The sequence below is a fragment of the Atractosteus spatula genome, chromosome 9 (assembly GCF_055471065.1).
Source record: "Atractosteus spatula isolate fAtrSpa1 chromosome 9, fAtrSpa1.hap1, whole genome shotgun sequence".
In the NCBI taxonomy this organism is placed as follows: domain Eukaryota; kingdom Metazoa; phylum Chordata; class Actinopteri; order Semionotiformes; family Lepisosteidae; genus Atractosteus; species Atractosteus spatula.
The window spans coordinates 29010404-29028926 of record NC_142714.1 but is presented as its reverse complement, the minus strand read 5'-3'; the positions used below and the strand labels follow the sequence as shown (position 1 = coordinate 29028926).

General features: G+C 38.1%; 1 protein-coding gene across 1 annotated transcript in view; it reads left to right on the top strand.

Annotated features, from left to right (window-relative positions):
- LOC148828490 (E3 ubiquitin-protein ligase MID2-like) overlaps positions 1-16117 on the top strand; it is a 179883-nt gene extending 163766 nt beyond the window's left edge. The window contains exon 4 of the mRNA XM_088926039.1: positions 16057-16117. Within this exon, the coding sequence (XP_088782165.1) occupies positions 16057-16117 (61 nt within the window). The remainder of the gene's footprint in view (positions 1-16056) is intronic.
- The last annotated feature ends 2406 nt before the right edge of the window (positions 16118-18523 follow it).

The following is an 18523-nucleotide window of genomic DNA, read 5'->3' as shown; positions in this document are numbered from 1 at the left end:
TCATAAAGCCTGAATTATGTACTATGCCTATGTCTGCGAAACACCTGATCATCTGCTCGAAAGATTTCAGTGCTTTGTGTACAGTATATTCTAGTCACAGTGGGGACAGGACATTTGAGGTGCCCACCTGCGCGGTGACCACTCGACAGCCGGCTGGCTGTGCCGAAAAATAAATAAAAACCAGTTTGACAACTCTTAAGCGTACTTAAGCATACTGTGTTTTTGTTAACACAAGTTTATCAGTGAAAAGACAACGGGCATTCTCAGAGTACAATAGTCATGCTTTCCAATCAAAGACAGTCCCGCTTCCCCCCACGGAAAGACAGACAAATTTTTCACTGCCTATTCCGTCGCTATTCAGAGGGAAATGCGGTGAGGCGTAAGTGATAAATATATTTAGCCGAAAAGCTGTACAACGCAAGAAATTTCGTTACTCTAGAAGGTTTTGTGAAAAAGCTACAGGCGTGCCAATTGTAATAGTTTTTTATTTTTAAATGCATTTTAGCAAAGTCATCTATACAAAAAAGTTGCATTTAATACCACTCGTCAGCCGGCTGGCTGTGCCGAAAAATTGATAAAAACCGGTTTAACAGCTCTGTTGTTTTTATCCCATAAAGCGCTTTGAGAAGCCACCTTTAAAGGCGCTATATACAATAAAGTTCATTATTATTACTTTTGTTAATTTGCTGGACAGAGAGGTGAACATTATTACACAGAAGACAAAGGCAGCGATTTACATTGCATTGTGCCACGGAACCGGGCTTCCATAAGAATCAATTAATAGGTTTATTCCATGCTTAAAAAATAGAAGAAAGAAAAAACACATTCCATAAGAATCAGCGCCTTTATATAGCGCCTTTAAAGGTGGCTTCTCAAAGCGCCTTACAGGATAAAAACAACAATAACAACAACAACAATATTGTATTTCATTGCACTTTGACAGATCATCTTTAAATCAATTGTTGATTTAATTTTTGACAGTAAATGTTTATATTGTAACGCATATAGCCTCCATTTCTTTATAAAAATTTAAAAAATCGTTTGTGCAGCCTAAGGTGGGGGGGTCTGCTCTCAGTGACAACTGACAATCCTCCATACACTTAAGTGAAAAATTAATAACGCCAATGTAAACGTCGTATTTACAATTTGTTGATAATAAAAATGTTAAGTTCTCTAAAGCTTTGTGATAGTTTACCCAGGGAGCTGTGTAAGCATGCGTGGGCAGCAAAAGATCAGCTAAACTGGGAAGATTCAACACCGAAGATATTATTAATAACCTTTTAAATCTGAAGGGAGATCTAAAGGGATCCCCATACAATAGAAGCAGGAAGCAGAAGCAGAAGCAGGAACTGTTGTCAGAAGGAAAGATGGTGACTATTCGTTGATATTAAAAAATTACTTAGATTCGAACATGTTATGATATTTAGAAATATAAAAAGTCAATTTATTGTCCATAATATTGCTATTTTATTTTTTCAAAGAAATGTTTGTTTGTTAAAAGAAAATTGGTGGCGGTAGTGAGATTTGAACAGCCAACCTCTCACTTAAAAGTCAGGCACTTAGGCCATTGTGCCACTCACACTGTCACATGATGATTGGTGAAACAGCACTACACATACAGTATCAACAGACATTGTACAGTGTATACTATTGTGTTGCAGTACCTGAATATAATTATATCGTTATTAATTTCTTTAGATACACGATTCCATCTTATATTCCCTATTAATCAAATTCTAAAAGTATGCTTGTTTACTCCGGTATCGAGCGTATTCGCAGAAAAGCTTAAAACTACCACTTTTTATACACACGTTATTTCCCATGTTAGATGCTTAAAATGTTTAGGGAGAAATGGAATACTGGTGTGTATTTTTTCTTTAAAGTACCAAGACCAGCCATATACAGTTTACATACTGTACTGTAATACTGTATGTTTATGTTCCAAAATTAATATTGTTTATGGCCTTCACACGCGTTATGCTCCTTTTCTTTTTATGCTCAGCTACTAAGATTTCCCTTCAGTGGTAAAATTCCATATAAATCTTCAATACTAAAACGGGCACAGTGAAGACATTTCAGTCTTTGTACGACCAACCAATGCACCACGAGTGCCCCTGTCGGTCAACCAATCACGTACCGCAGTATGACTCGCGATGACGTAGCCAAATGCCTGCGGTACGTGTTTATGCCGCTCACTTTGAATGGCTGCATCTGTATCTAGCTAATAATATATATTGACGTTGGTTGACCCCTGCTGAACAAGACTTATATCCTTAAATAATCTACTGTAAATGATTGCCACAAAATCATCCGTATCTACAGTATACCACCAATTACCATTTTAACTATTGAAAGAGTGGGAAAACTGGCAAGAAGAATGCAAATGCATAGGCTAACCCATATGCCTGTGCTTATGCCTGATTTTGACATACAATAAACACATACAGCACCTTCTCCAAATCATGGAGCAGGTGCAGACGCCTTGTACAGATGCAGCCATTCAAAATGAGCGGTAAAAACCCGCAGTGCAGTAACCAACCCGCAGGGCACCGTAGGGCACCGCAGGGCAAGTGATTGGCTGGCCAAAATGACCGACAGGGGCACTCGTGGTGCATTGGTTGGTAGTGAAAAGATTAAATCATTTAATGTCTTTACTGTGCACATTTCAGTCGGCTTAGTTTTGAATATTTATATGGAATTTTACCACTAAAGGGAAATTTTAGTAGCTGAGCATAAAAAGAAGAGGAGCATAACGCATCTGAAGGTCATAAACGATATTAATTTTGGAACATAAACATACAGTATATAGCTGGTCTTGGTACTTTAAAGAAAAAAATACACACCAGTATTTCATTTCTCCCTAAACATTTAAGCTTTGAAGTCTTTAACTAACGTGATACCGGAGTCAACAAGCATACTTTTAGAATTTGATTAAAAGGGAATATAATATGGAATCGCGTATCTAAAGAATTTAATAATGATATGATTATATCCGTGTACTGCGACAGGGCTGTGTAGGGCTGTTTTGCCTGCCTGTTCATGCGAGCTGTCTTGTAGCCTACTGGTCTAGGTGCGTGACTACCAACTGGCAGGTTGTGTGTTTGAATCCAGCTAGTGCTGGACTTTTCTTTTAACAAACATTTCTTCGAAAAAATAGAATAGCGATATTATGGACAATCAATTGACTTTTATATTTCAAAATATCGCAACATGATCGATATTTGCGATATTTTGAACATATCTTCCCTTCTGACAGCGGTTCCTGCTTCTAGTGTGTGTGTGTGTGCAACAGAGTAAATTTTTATAGAGAAATGGAGGCCGGACAGTATGCGTTACAATATAAACATTTATATTGATTTAAATCATGTTCTGATTTAAATCGCAAACACGTGTTTAATTATGTGTTTTTTAATCATAATCAGGCTAATGCATTTCTACATTTTCTGTATGAACCAGCTTAGAGGTTCATACAGAAAGACAGCTTGTGTTTAAATTGAGTGTAAGGTAATTTATGCTTCTAAAGTCATGGTCAGCATTTATTATTGTACTGTGCTGTAAACTTTTTCTGTGCCTAGTCACATTATTTTATAGCGTTTTTATTGCGTTATTAAATCCGGTGGCGCTGTGTGTTAGTTTCCTGACTCCCATGTCACATGGTCTGTGATTGAATCCCATGGAACTATGACTTTATTTTTTAACAAACATTTCTTTGAAAAAATGAAACGTTTCCCTTGGTCAGAGATTAAATAAAACCTCACTCGCACCAAACAAATTTATATTTCTAAATATCACAAAATACGTTCATTGTCTTCCAATCGAGTCGAGTTGACATTGGAAGCCTGCCACACCCGGACTGTTAAACCAACGCATTAGCACGTCAAAGCCCATTGAGGGTATTGAGCCAGTATTGGCTTTAGTATTCCCCCCCTCTCCCCTCAATTCAATTCAATTCAAGGTGTTTTATTTGCATGACAGATGGGTACAAGCAGTGTTGGGTATGTATATTGTAACGCTTACGGCAGACAGGCACTGTGTAAGAGCCGGCGCACCAGAGCAGCGCACCATGGGAGCGTCTGCACTTATAACTTAGTTTTTAAAATTAGTCAAGCAATATGAAGCATCTCCTTTTAATTTTAAGTCCCTTAAATACATTGAGCACAGCTTTCTCACCACTTAACATTGCTTTTGATACCATCCTTACACAAAGCAGAAGGGAGATCTTAGTGCCTGAGCATAAAAAGAATAGGAGCATACTGCAACGCGTGTGAAGTCCATAAACGATATTAATTTTGGAACTTAAACATACAGTATATGGCTGGTCTTGGTACTTTAAAGAAAACATACACACCAGTATTCCATTTCTCCCTAAACATTTTAAGCATCAAAGTCTTTAACTAACGCGATACCGGAGTCAACAAGCATACTTTTAGAATTTGATTAAAAGGGAATATAATATGGAATCGCGTATCTCAAGAAATTAATAACAATATAATTATATTCATGTTGCAAAAGAACTGCAACGGACATAAAAACTCCCTTGCTTTTAACAGAGCGTTCCATAATTTCTAACTACGAAAATGCCAGGTGAAAGGATTTGTAAACATATTTTGTTAAAGCAAGTCAGTTTTTTCCGCAACACATAAAAGACATTTTTCCAAGAAAGTTTAGCCTTTGTCACTAATGAAACCACTAAATAAAGACATAAATATAGAAATCTTAAGATTTGTTTTATTTAATGTTGGTAGCAGGATGAACTGTCAGAGTGTATATTTTGTCGCAGAGTTGCTGCAAGATGTTAACAGTGAAAAAGGTATTTAGAAATGAGTTATTTCAAGATGAAAATTTTCAGAATAATTGCAAATCTAGCAGGATAGAGAAAGCACAGAAAACTGGCAGTTAGATTGATCAGATTAGTATGAAAAGTCATTTAGCAAAAGGAATGAGAAGAGTGACAAACGTATACTTTAGATCTTTTTTTCTGAACCAGGGAAAATCTGATCATGTTTCCCTATAACAATAATAAAAAACTTTATTTGATATATCACCATTAAAGGTGGCATCTCAAAGCAATACAGTAGATGTAAAAACAGATAAAAGGACCACAGATTACAAAGTAAATGCATATAAGAAAGACAAGCAGTTAGAGGTGCTACCAAAATTAGAAAATGAAGCAGATACAGACACTAAGTCTTCTAAAAAGAAAGGTTCTGAGGTTAGATTTAAACTGGCCCTGGTGTGTGTGTGTTTGTGTCTGTCTGTCCTGTGATGGACTGGCGCTATGTCCAGGGTGTATTCTGCCTTGTGTCCGTCGCTTACTGGGATAGGCTCCAAATCCTCTGTACTGGATAAAGAGATTAGAAATGGATGGAAGTAAAGGCACTGTGTGGATGGAACTATACACAGTGTTAGAAATCCACTATGAAATGGCAGCATCTCACTGAGAATAAAACATTTTATAGTGCTGGCTTAAGGAAACAGCCTTTCCACCTCTCTTGCACATCAGTATCCATACCTAGTTATTTAAACAAATTGCCTCTAATTATAAACATCTTAATATGCTGGCTCTGTGGATCCGCATCAGCTATGTTTGCCCATTCCTTCAATTCATGTGCATCCAACACACAGTTCAACGCTAGCAACTACACAAAATCTAAAATATGAGCTCTACTTGCCACTTACAATACCAACAGTACCAGCTAACTTTAGTAGTGACATTTTCATGGATCTTTTTAACAATAAAATTTACAACATCAGACTTCAGACACAATTAAACAGGCCTCAAAAAAGTCTGGTACAAACATTTTCAGCATGGAATAAACCGTTACTTTAATGGTATAAACCTTAAATGGATTCATATTCTCAATAAGATTTGGTGCTCAGTAACATGACTTAGAAAATGACAGAAGACATACGTATCATGCTTATCCTTCTATTTTTCATAATCGTAAACTCCTTAAGGCAGTTACATTTTCTCTGTTCTGACCTGGAGTTACAGAGAAATTTAAATTCTAATAAGAGATTTGTAATGAGGAAAGTCATACCAATCACTCATACAGTACCAGGATTTGCAATTACAATACAAATACTTTCTTTCTGTATGTGTTTATTTTGCAGTTTGAGTCTATGGCATTCCTTTGGGGGTCTATACTCCAAGGCATGACTTTTTTATGGGAACATGACATTTTTTTAAAGTCTTTTAATGCAAGCTTCATATAAACCCTTAGCAGTGGTTGCTGTCTGGAGCAGGTACTTGAATGGCACAGATTCATTGAAATGATTCAATTTCTTTTGAAAATATTTGGGATAATACATATTCCAGAAATCACAGCCATTGAATTATCCAGAAATTAATTTCTCTCAGGGTGTATTTAACCCCTCATGGATGGCATTGTATGAAATGAGTTTGTAGTTCCCCATTTGCCTCTATTATGAGATGCTGTGGACACTATTTTATACATTTTAGGAGTGTCCATAGGAAGGTATGTTCTAGAAAGAGTGAACTTCTGTTTTGCCATTATTTTTAATAGGGACGTTACATGTTTACACTTGGTGCTCCTACTAGAGGAGAGGATATGATTAATCTAGGCTTATCACAGAAACTGAAACACATCTGGTTGGTGAGTCTACTGTGGGTAAAATGTTACTGGTACCGCATGTTGTAAAGCTCGGTATTTTCTCTCTTGGCCTGACTTTTTTTAATGTCTGAGTGTTAGAATCCATGTTGTTGCTGGTAAGGGAACGGTAGGTGCTGTGATTGACACAGTCAAAGCCTTGTACAGAGATACCATTGTAGCTGTTTGACAGTATTTTAGATGCCCTTAGTTAAAAGCATGGGAGGAAGTACTGCCAAGGGGAGGGGGGGGAGCAAGGATTTTTTCTTTGAGTTTGTGAGGTTATTTTTTGTTATATTGTGTTTCAGAAAGCAAGAAAATAAAATTTACTGTATGATAAAAAGAGAAAGAGCTGGAGTAGATCCTCAGATCAGTTTGCTACCAGCAATCAAACAAAAAAAATGGAAAGAATTGTCTCCTCCTGATTGGAACCTTTCTTACTGTCTTATAATTTATCAGGCTACCTTTTAATTTCCACTGAGAGAAGTAAGTCACTTGTCATGCAGCTATTTTATTCTTCATTGCACAATATGCTCTAAGTTAGCAAATGAAACATGAACACTTATTGAAATAAATCAAGAATACGATTAACATGAATGTATAAACATCCAAACTATACTTTATCACATTTAATTATTGTTTACATCTTCCGCCTGAGAACAGTCACCCGTTGCTACCCAACGCAGAAACACAGCCACTAACTAGCAAAGAGAGGACATTAGCTAGCCAATATGATAAAGAAATAAATGATTATTTTATTTATTTCTTTTGCACATTTATTTGAACATTTCCATTGATTGTACAAGCACTTGGAAACTGTCCAATCCGTAGTTCATCAAGCATTTACCGGTCTGGCGCCGGTCTGTGTCTAGGATATAATGCCAGCGAACTCTTGTTTTAATGTCCACTATACAGTAACTACGCTGGGCAAACGTTCTGAGGTCAAATTCTTCCAGCGCGGGGGTACCTTTAAAGCGGAGACGACGGCACCGATATTTTTTGGCGCGCCTTCTCTTTAAAGCCCTGGCCAAATATGAAGACAGTACGTACAGTTATAATTCAAACGGAATTAAAAACTACACATCCCAGTTACCATGGTGGTGCTTGTGATCATTGCGTTTAACCAACGAAACAGGGCGAAAAATCAGTCACATGACTTTGGGGCAGAGTTTCGAAAGCTTAACCTATCAGCAACAAAGCGAAATTTACACGATAGGCTACCTCAAACTGTCAGTTACACGACTGTGTATGTCGCTTAAGCCACTCCTATTTGGCATTTTAGTTATGGAGGCGAGAAGACGCCCCCCCCCCCCCCTCTGGGTGTCTGATTTGCCGCCATCTTTAACTGTTCGGTGTCCGAATCGGAGTAGCTACGCGTACGAAATAAAGTTAATCCCAACTACAAAACATATATTTTTGTGGTAGGAGGGCGCAAAACATCAGTATTTACTGCTATTAATTACTGTACGATTTATAGTTGAAATATGAGCCTAGATATAAAGTTAGATATAAAGTTAAAATCTCGACAAAGCAATGTAGGAAATACAGAGAAAATAAATCCTTTCTGACATCTAAAATCAGTTTCGATCAAGGTCTCTAAAACGAACAAGAAAAAGAGGATTTTCGGAGGGCAATTACGCTGTGTTTATATAGAATAAGTGATTTATGAGCAATCTAATTTCTTGTTCGTTTAAAACAGTGAAATGTCAGCTGCAAAAGATCGCACCAGAAACAGCACTCTCTCTGCCTGTCATAGACGTTCAGGAAAGGCTGAATGAAGTCATGTCAAGTACAATAATTCGGTGATCAATAATAACAGTTGTAGGACAGTATATAAGGAGGATAAGGATTTTGAAGTTGACTCGAAATCTGATAGGTAACCAGTGCAAGGACTTGAAAACAGGTGTAATGCATCCCTGATAGGATTCTTGCTGTCATATTCTGAACATATTGAAGATTGCTCAGTGTGGATTTAATTTCCCCAGTGAACAGGATGTGCATTTATTAATTCTAGAAAAAAAGCCTTTCTTGATTTCTCTAGTTCTTAGTTTCTCTAGTTCCCTTTAAAATAAACTATTATTCCACAATGCAGAGTATTACATGGCCAGTATTTACACATGATATTTGTGATTTAAAGAAATTAACACAAGTAGCTTTTGGAGATTTAAGTGTTGGCTGAGTTATTGCAGGATAAAAGACTAGAGATGTTGGCAAGAAGAAGATAATTTGGGGAAAGCTGAGGAATACACTTATAACAAGAACACTTCCTAATGGGGTTAGGCATACTTTTGATGAAGATGATGAAGTTAACAGACTATATGTTTACATAGATACTGAAATAAGGATTGTATTTTAGATTATGTGTAGTTGCTGGCATTGAACTGTGTGTTGGATGCACATGAATTGAAGGAATGGGCAAACATAGCTGATGCGGATCCACAGAACCAGCATATTAAGATGTTTATAATTAGAGGCAATTTGTTTAAATAACTAGGTATGGATACTGATGTGCAAGAGAGGTGGAAAGGCTGTTTCCATAAGCCAGCACTATAAAATATTTTATTCTCAGTGAGATGCTGCCATTTCATAGTGGGTTTCTAACACTGTGTATAGTTCCATCCACACAGTGCCTTTACTTCCATTTCTAATCTCTTTATCCAGTACAGAGGATTTGGAGCCTATCCCAGTAAGCAACGGACACAAGGCAGAATACACCCTGGACATAGCGCCAGTCCATCACAGGACAGACAGACACAAACACACACTCACCAGGGCCAGTTTTCCCATAAACCAATTAACTTACCAGTATGTTTTGGAGTGCGAGAGGGAGTCATATCACACATATGGAGAAAAACCATGTAACCCAGAGAGAACATGTAAACCCCACACACACAGGATGGCAGGAATTGAACCTAGGACCCCAGTGCTGCAAGATAGCAATGCTAACCACTTTGCCACCATTATAAATGGATGGATATCTTAGTTATCTTTCTAGTTCACAGGTTTGCATGCATAATTTAATTTTGAAAGCCACTGAGACATCAGGTACTACTGTTGTATTTATGAAAAAGAAACAAAACAAAAAACATACTAACAACTGTGCCATCCTACTCCTTAGTTAATACATTTTATTATTCATAAACAGTTAACATTGTTAGCAAAATATTTTGAATTATATTTAACCCTATTTTTTCTTTAGTTTTGTATTTAACTTATTATATGATAGCCAGACTTAATGTATATTTGAACAATGAAAATATATTTTTACAAGATTTTACATTAAGCACTTAAAATTAATATGGTTAATAATAGTAAACTGTAACATGCTGTAACAAGATCGGTTAAACTGCGAAGAAAATGCTTTCAGAGAAAATGTTTCAGGTGTGAAGAACATAGATCTCCAATGCAATTTCAACCAAACCTGTTCCCACACACCCTGCCCCCACTACCATTAGAATATACACAAAGCACTCAAATCTTTCGAGCTAATGATCAGGTGACCCGAGAGAGAGCGAGAGAAACACCAAGGGGTGCGGAACCAGGGAACTATTTACATGGAAAACGGGCGATCTCCCCAGACTGTCCCCCCGTTTCACTGTTACCTGGATACCTCTTTATTTAGAACTCACTAACACTGATTTTTAGTTTAGAAGGATTCAAGTAGGGTTTTAGATGAAAGGCAGCGACCTTAATCAAGCCCAAATCATAATTGAACCCATTCAGAGCCTACGTGTCTTTTGCTGGAAATCTCGCCTGCTTCTACTTTACAACCGGAGTGCTGGCTGTGACGAATTAAACCGGTTTCACAGGTTTCAATCACAGACCATGTGACATGGGAGTCAGGAAACTAACACACAGCGCCACCGGATTTGATAACGCTATAAAAACGCTATAAAATAATGTGACTTGGCACAGAACAAGTTTACAGCACAGTACAATAATAAATGCTGACCATGACTTTAGAAGCATAAATTGCCTTACACTCAATTTAAACACAAGCTGTCTTTAGCCCTCTAAGCTGGTTCATACAGAAATGTAGAGATCCAGGCTCAGAACACACAGCTTCATTAGCGAATACATATGCAGGACAACTAGAGAAGACGTTTTACAGAGGATGGATTTTTAGAAACATCCCAACAGTGACATCACTGAAGTCAACTCCTAGGTACTGTAACTGTCGTGTGGATAGTTTCACAAGAATCAGACAAAGGTTTAAGCATCGCTTGTTCTAGATAAAACTGCAAAAAAAAAAACAACAACCCATAATGTACTTCTTTGCGGCTCTGTTTGCCCAAATCATATATTCACAACGTGAAATCTAGAAAATAATATTACGTAACCAAAATCCGCAATATGAAAACAGAACCTGTGTAATTGTTGATAGATGATGTACTCGTAACATTTTTTCAAGACGAACTACAACATTTAAAAAATGACTTGTATGTACTTGATATCTCTAATCAATCCACGGGTCCCAGCACAAAACGAAAGTAAAACGCATACCGTTTCGCGCTTCTTATTAGTTGCTCAAAAGTAATTTGACCGTATGAAATGCATAATATAAACCTAGAAACATATACGTGAGCAGTACTTAAGCACTGTAGTATCGGTGTTAAGACATACCTCTCAAATACTGTAAATCAAGTTAAAAATATCTCAAGACCGATTCTGGTCATAATGAAACCATGTTTCGTGTATGTTTTCTTTAAAGTACCGAGACCAGCCATATACTGTATGTTTATGTTCCAAAATTAATATCGTTTATGGCCTTCACACGCGTTGCAGTATGCTCCTATTCTTTTTATGCTCAGCTACTAAGATTTCCCTTCAGTGGTAAAATTAGATATGAATATTCAATACTTAAACGGGCACAGTTAAGACATTAAATATACATATACATACTGTATACAGTACAGTTTGCATACAGTAATATGTTTATGTTCCTAAATCAATCTGTTTTATGAGCATGTGAAAGGCATGGTGAATCACTGTACTTTGCATGATTGGAAACAAATGCGTGATTGCGAAATGCTGTGGTGTTACTTTTACAAAGACGGTCAATGAAAAAAAGAATGTTGACCAGGGCAATACTTTGAGTTTACACTTACAGCTTGTCCAAGGTCATTCATTATTAATACTATTAGTAATATCTTCGTTAAAGACTTTGATGGCCACAGCTCAAACATGAGAGGTTGAGCTTTATTAGCTCCACCTTGCGGAAATTCCGGATACTATTTTGCTTGTCGTATTATAGGAGAATTTACGGTAACTCGCGGTATTTACCGGTAACTTGCGGTATTTACCGGTAGCTTGCGGTAGACTGCGTACAGCGTACCGCAAAATAATGCGGTATCGCCCGGGCATTTTGAATGGCTGCATCTGTATCTGATTGAATATTTTTACTGTTGTAGCAGCAAAGCTTATTAAAAATACAGGAATTAAGTTTGGTGCTCCCTTGCCAGTCCCTCTCTTCCTCATCTCACTGGTGCTGGACACAGAGAGGCCATTCCATTTGGTTCAGATTGAAGGTGTTTTTCTAGCTGATAGTTTCCTGATAAGGAACAACACCCATGGCTGAGATTCTCCAGCCACCCTAATAAATGGTCATCTCTGGCACCTTACTGTCTGGGAGATTCCTTGGGAGAGTCTCATCCCAGGTTGTTTACAACCCTAATGTCAGAGAGCATGGTTACTCATCCTCTTCCTCGATCAGCCAATCAGGAACTGGTAGGGCAGGTAACCCCACGTGGGTCTCAAATGCCCGCAAAACATTCAATCAATGAACGAACGTGGTTCCTCCAGATAAAACAGGCAACACGGGCCCAGAAGGGGCTCCTCCAGGACATTCTCAGACTCATCTCGGACAATCACGTAACGGCCGAGTGCCAGGACTTTACTTTGTTCTAAGAGTCGAGGACGGAGGTCGCCCGCGCGTAACCAAAGGATCCACCCGAGGTTAGCTCAGAAGCAAGCCTCGTGAACCCCCGGTACCCCACCGCGAATGCTTGCCTGATCAACGAGTGAACTACGATCAGAACTGTCGACAACTGAATCTCAGTATTCAGGACTAGCGCTACATCGGGAATGAACCGGTCTTCTTCCCGTCTAAAGAGTGTGACTTGCTTGGACCCGCAGCTCTGCTAGGACCCGCATCTCTGCTATTTAAGCCAGGATTGACTAGCCGGTCTTCAGAGAGCCCACTGCCAGCTTGTCGCAGCAGGAATCTCTCCCTCCTTCTCTCACACCTCACGCTAGACCAGCACTGCCTGGCACCGGGCCAGAGGACGCCGATTGGACTGCTGCTGTTCCCTTGTGTCTGAGGGAGATCTGAATCCACAGAGATTGGATGAGTATTCAACATTCTGCATTACAGCTCGAGAATTCAATTGTTACCTCAACCCCAGTTGATATCAATTTAATTCCTATGAGTGATGTACTTGCCTTTGAGTATCTAGTGTAGAAGTTGTAATCAAAGTTCATTTACGAAACGGTATAGATGAATGGTATACTGAATGTATGTCCCTCTTGGTTTGTAACTCTTCGTGATTGAATATATACCGTTTGTATTCTGCAAACCCTCACTCTTAAGATCTGTTATATTTATATGCACATTATATGTATTAATAAATGTATTGCCGTGTATTAGTATCTGTGTGTGTGCGTTGCTGAGTTATCCCGCAAGGTCGGTTTTCTAATAGCCATCAAAGAATCATTTTGTGACTTTCGCTACAATTAATAATTGTCCCAGTAAATGCATAAAACCCCTACACTTTCATCTTCTTAGTACACTTACATTGTGAGACCCCTTTGAAAAGTTACAGAAGGTGCATGGAGCCACAGCTAGCTATTTTCTCTGCTTCAGTTGCATTGAAAGACAACATATTGAATTGACATTCACCCGCTGACATGCTGTAAATGTTTTTGACACAAAAACAAGTGATATTGGTTTAATGTTTGTTTGGATGGTTGTATTTCTATATTTCTGGCTTTATAGTACATTAGTATCTGTAATTATTATATTATTTATTGAAGATTTTTTAAAAATGTTTCCTTTTTTCCACCCCTTCTCAGAAAGGTTAGAAGGTGATGCCTTCACATCACTGCTGTTTTACCATCTGTATGTTCCAAGCAACTGAATCAGATTTGGAATCAAGAATTTTATCCTCAATGATACTACATCTAATGATTCTTTTATCAGATGTGTACACCGTTACAGCAGAGATGTGGGCAAAGGGCAAAGTGTTGCAGTTCACTTAAAAAAGCGAGGCTTGCTTGCTAGACAAGGGTTATGTTGTATACGCTGACAGCTCTCTACAAGACATTAAACCATTGACAGGTGCGACACCCCATTTTTTGGCCTATATTGGGGAGTCCATCCGCCCCTCTCCCCTACGTCATAGGATGACATCATTCTCAGTGAAACTTACTTTTATCTGACTTGAGCACGGATTGTGTCCTTTTGTTCCCAGTGTCACTCACAACAGTGTTTGAGGCTGCTCCTGATGAAGGCTGCACTGTAAAGCACATAATTAATCATGTGATGGTCTCGCCAAAGGAGAGACTCTGTTAAAAAAAATAGAATTATGCATGCTCACCGGAGTTTGGAAATCTTTGTCCTGGTCGAAGCCTTCTTCAACAATTTCACATGACTTATGACTTGCCATATTCCTTTGGAGTTGGAAAGCATCCAGAGGCTGCTCATTTACATCCAATTGAGCCAATTGAAAAATGCATTCAATTTATAATGGACCCGCTCAAAATGTGCCTTTATTTTCTAATTATGCAATTGTGTACCTTGGGCTCCCATTTTAATTTGTTGGAGTAAATAAAAAAGTTAATTTCAATCACTACAATGCTGTGAAATACAAGCTATATTTTCATTACCCAATGCTTTTCAGGTGGCTAAAAATCTCACAGCTGTACTAAAGTGGTGCAATTAGACTTTAACAGAAGACACGTGTACATCCCCCATTGGTTTGAATGAATGGGTACATTTGGTCACATTTTTTTGTCCCTTTAAAGACCATCACTTATCACAGCTTTGATTACAACTTTGATAACCGAATGTGCCAGTGTGTAACGCAGGTCTGATTCAGGCCTTAACAGATGTGTTTAAAACATTCTTGGGAATAATGTTTTGATCACTAGTAGCTAAAGACCATTTCCAAACACTTACGTTTCATTGTGAATGGCATTTATACAGTCTGCCTTCTTCCATATAACAACTGAATACTGAAGAATGTTTTCTAAGGGATATCTTTAATTCTAAAATCTTTTTTCATATTTAACACTCATTTTGTGAGAGAATTGATGATGAAGGTAAATGTGCAGAGATTGTGAGTGGTCTTGCGATTGTTGAGATGGCAGGGGTGTGAGCTGGGAGGGGGTAGAAACTAAAAATCCGACTCTAAGGAAGAAAAAATGTGGCTATTATCATCTCCAGCCAAACGACCTTGGTTGTCCTTGGCAGCTTCGGTCATTATAATAAAATGCATCAAAATTTTATTATTTTTATTAAAGAAACTATTTCCAACGATAAAGAGCAGATTTACATCTTTATTATATCATTTTTAAAAAGTAAAAAAAAAAGTGTGTGTTGGATGCTGGTTTTGTTTTAATAGCTTTTCAGTGCTTTAAACCATTTCCCATTGCTTTTAATAGTATGACTCATTGCATATTATACATGTCATCTTGGACTTTTAAAAATTGATGTTTGAACTCTCTGATTTTGTTTAAATTATTATGATGAGATGTATATTTTCTTTAAACTTTCATAGTAGGTTTTTTTTAACATAATAATCTTTTTTCAGTCTGAGAGGTAAGAGAAACATGGGGGGAGGTTGTGGGGCTGAAAAATGGCCCATTATCAGCCAGTCACCTTAGCACCCGTAAGAGGAGGGCATGCCGGTGGGGAGTGAGAGGCCCAATAGATGCTACAGTCTGAATCAGGACCCTGCATTGTGCACACTTCCTCTGTGGTTGAGTCATGTTGATGTCGAGTGATCCTCAATCATTTTGTGAAGAACAGAGACCAAAAAATGGAAAGCTTTACCTTCTCTTATTGTTAACTTGTAACTAGTTAGAACATCCGATGGGTCAACCACAGGTGTCAGTGTGTCAGGTGCTACTCATCAGATTTATAATTCTCTAAGCATGTTCAGACTTTTGGGAGCGGTACTGTATGTCACCTGACTCCAGGGCCCTTATGATATTACCCCGGACACCAAGCAATAAATAAATGAACTGGTGAAAAAAATTAAAGATGAGCCAGTACCTCACCATTGCACATACAGTGCTCAAGGCTGTGAACCCCAAAATATATCGAATGTCTTTTGATATTGCATAAAGGAACCCTTAGAAATACTTTTTTTATAGTCAGAACTTATAGAAAAAGAGAATGTTACATTGTAATTATCAACGTCACTTTAATTTTGTTTCTTCACAGATATGAATCAGCCACAAACCCAAAGATGAAGAATTCCGCACATATACAAAGGCATTTATAGAAAGGGTGCTTTACATAATTCTTTCTAATAAATTATAATTGCAGTTCCAAAAAATAATGTAGATGTGCTTAAATTGTAAAAGGGTTTGAGATGTCTTTAGAGAGCATGAATGGCAGCATTACAAATCTGATCTTTTCAGATCAGAAAATAAAGTCCAGCACTGTTGCCAGGGGCTGTTCCAAAGTACAATATGTTTTGCATAGCACCTGCAACAACACCATACCCCTGGTTACTCTAATGTCTTAACTAATTTCTTTATGTTGCTAGACAGAATAGCACAGCTCTGTGTTTACGGATATAGAGTTGGAATGCAAAAGGGCATTATGAATGCTCTGCAGGACACTGCAGATTTTTTAACCAGTGTCAGAATAGTAGCCACCTCTAACAATCTCATTTTCAGCACCAACATTGAAAAGTTGGGTGATGGAGTGTTCAGAACTTTATGTCTCTTGTGTCCTTTGTAACCTGTGTCATTAATGAATTTTGTCACAGGGATTCAGGTTGTAACTGTGAAATGTTAAATTTCTCAGATACAAATAAAAAGACCAATTTTTATCTCTGTTGTCTTGAGAATGTTCTTTACCCCCACCCAAAATGTTTTCTTGTGAGCATGAGTGACTGGCTCCCCTCATCAAATCTAGTTTTAGAGTACAAAGCACTATATACTGCACAATTTTTTAAGTGGTGCTTGAAACACCTCTCTGGTGCCTGAAATGCCAGATGTGAGAATCAAACCTGTGAGGCATTTAGGCCTCTTTATTTTTTTCCTCTAACACTAGGCCTCCCCGGGCTGGTTTGTGCACCGTGTAAGCGTACTGCTCAGACAGCCACTCGCACATCTCTCAGCAGCTCAGTTTTGCACCCAGGCCCTGCGCACTGCCGTAGTTCCCCATAATAGCTTAGGACCATAACAGACCCATTTGAACTCTAGTGTCTAGGCGTGTTGCACCTTAACACAGCAAGAAACGTGCTTGCGCACAAAGGATGATGTCAGCCTATGACTTAGGGGAAAGGGGTGGCGGGTGGACTCCCAGATATAGCCCTTGCCTGGGAAAGAGAGTGTGGCACCTGTCAAATGTTTGATGATCGGTGTATCTGCTCACTAATCAAGACCCTGCACAAGAGGAACAGAGATGCATGCAGTAATGTAAAAAAACGTACAGTACTGCAAAAACAGAAGAATACTTCCCCAGCCAACACAGCTCAGAGTGAAGCCAGGTTATCCACCCACTTTCTTTGAGAAAGGCACACTGCTGACAACATCTTTTAAACATGCAGGAAAAGTGATGGTTTTGCCTAGTGTTCATGACAACACTGTTATCACCAAGAAATTCTTACAGGCTACAGAGTGATTCATAATCCCAAATGCATTGAAGACTACAAGCAGCATAAGAAGGAAACTGACCATAAAATATTGACCATGAGGAGGCGAGTGAACCAGTTAATCTATGAAGTAGTATCATTGACTTTTCCATTACATCATAGAAGTATTCCTGGTCAATCCATTTATACTTTTCCCGGAGAGCATTGCAATTTCAGTGGAGCACATGGTACAAGGACTGCTAAGAAGAATGCACAGCTGGAGCTGGTCTGGGATATGGCAGATATTCCAGTATGCCTCAAGGGAGGGCATTTTTTGCCCAGTTTGACGAATCAAAACTGGACTGCAATCTGTGCTCATGCAGAAAAAGAAGTTTGAAAGAACACAGCTTGAAAAAGCATGGGGAAAACCATCTTCTTGGGCAAAACGTTCTGATGAACCAGCTTTGTGCCCAACAAATGTTTGAACTTTACCACACAAAGATAGTATACAACAAAATCTAGAAAGCTGACCTGATGAAAAAGAAATTATGTGTGATAATTTTATTATGTGTAAGATGATTTTATAAAAGATCAGGCCCTTTTAACTGATAATTTAGTATTTTGTCAAAATAATTTGTGAGTCTGTACAGTTTGCGTTCTTGTACAGCTCTCTGTGAATACACAGGACTGTCAAAATTTTGATGATTTGTGTATCTGTGTATATGTTGAAGGCTATGCTTGCATGTGTGTGAGAGTAGGCAGGGCCTACTCTTTTATGAATCATACTAAATTTCCCTTTTCATTGAGGTGTTAGAATGTTATATATAATATTTTCTGATGTTTTTACTCAACAGATCATTTGCCAGTCTTTGAAAACTTTATGGAAGAAATTGGTTCATTATTTTTTAATTTTGGAATGAAATTCATACCAGTGTATTAAGGGTAAACTAAATTATTGATTTTTTGTCTATCAATACTGTTTCACTGCTTCTTAGTTGTACTTCTAACCCCTCTTCAACAAACTACTGGGACTAAAATGGGTATAAGATTTGACGTACAGAGGAATTTTAGAGCTGAAAGAGGTGTTGGATGCCTATTATAACT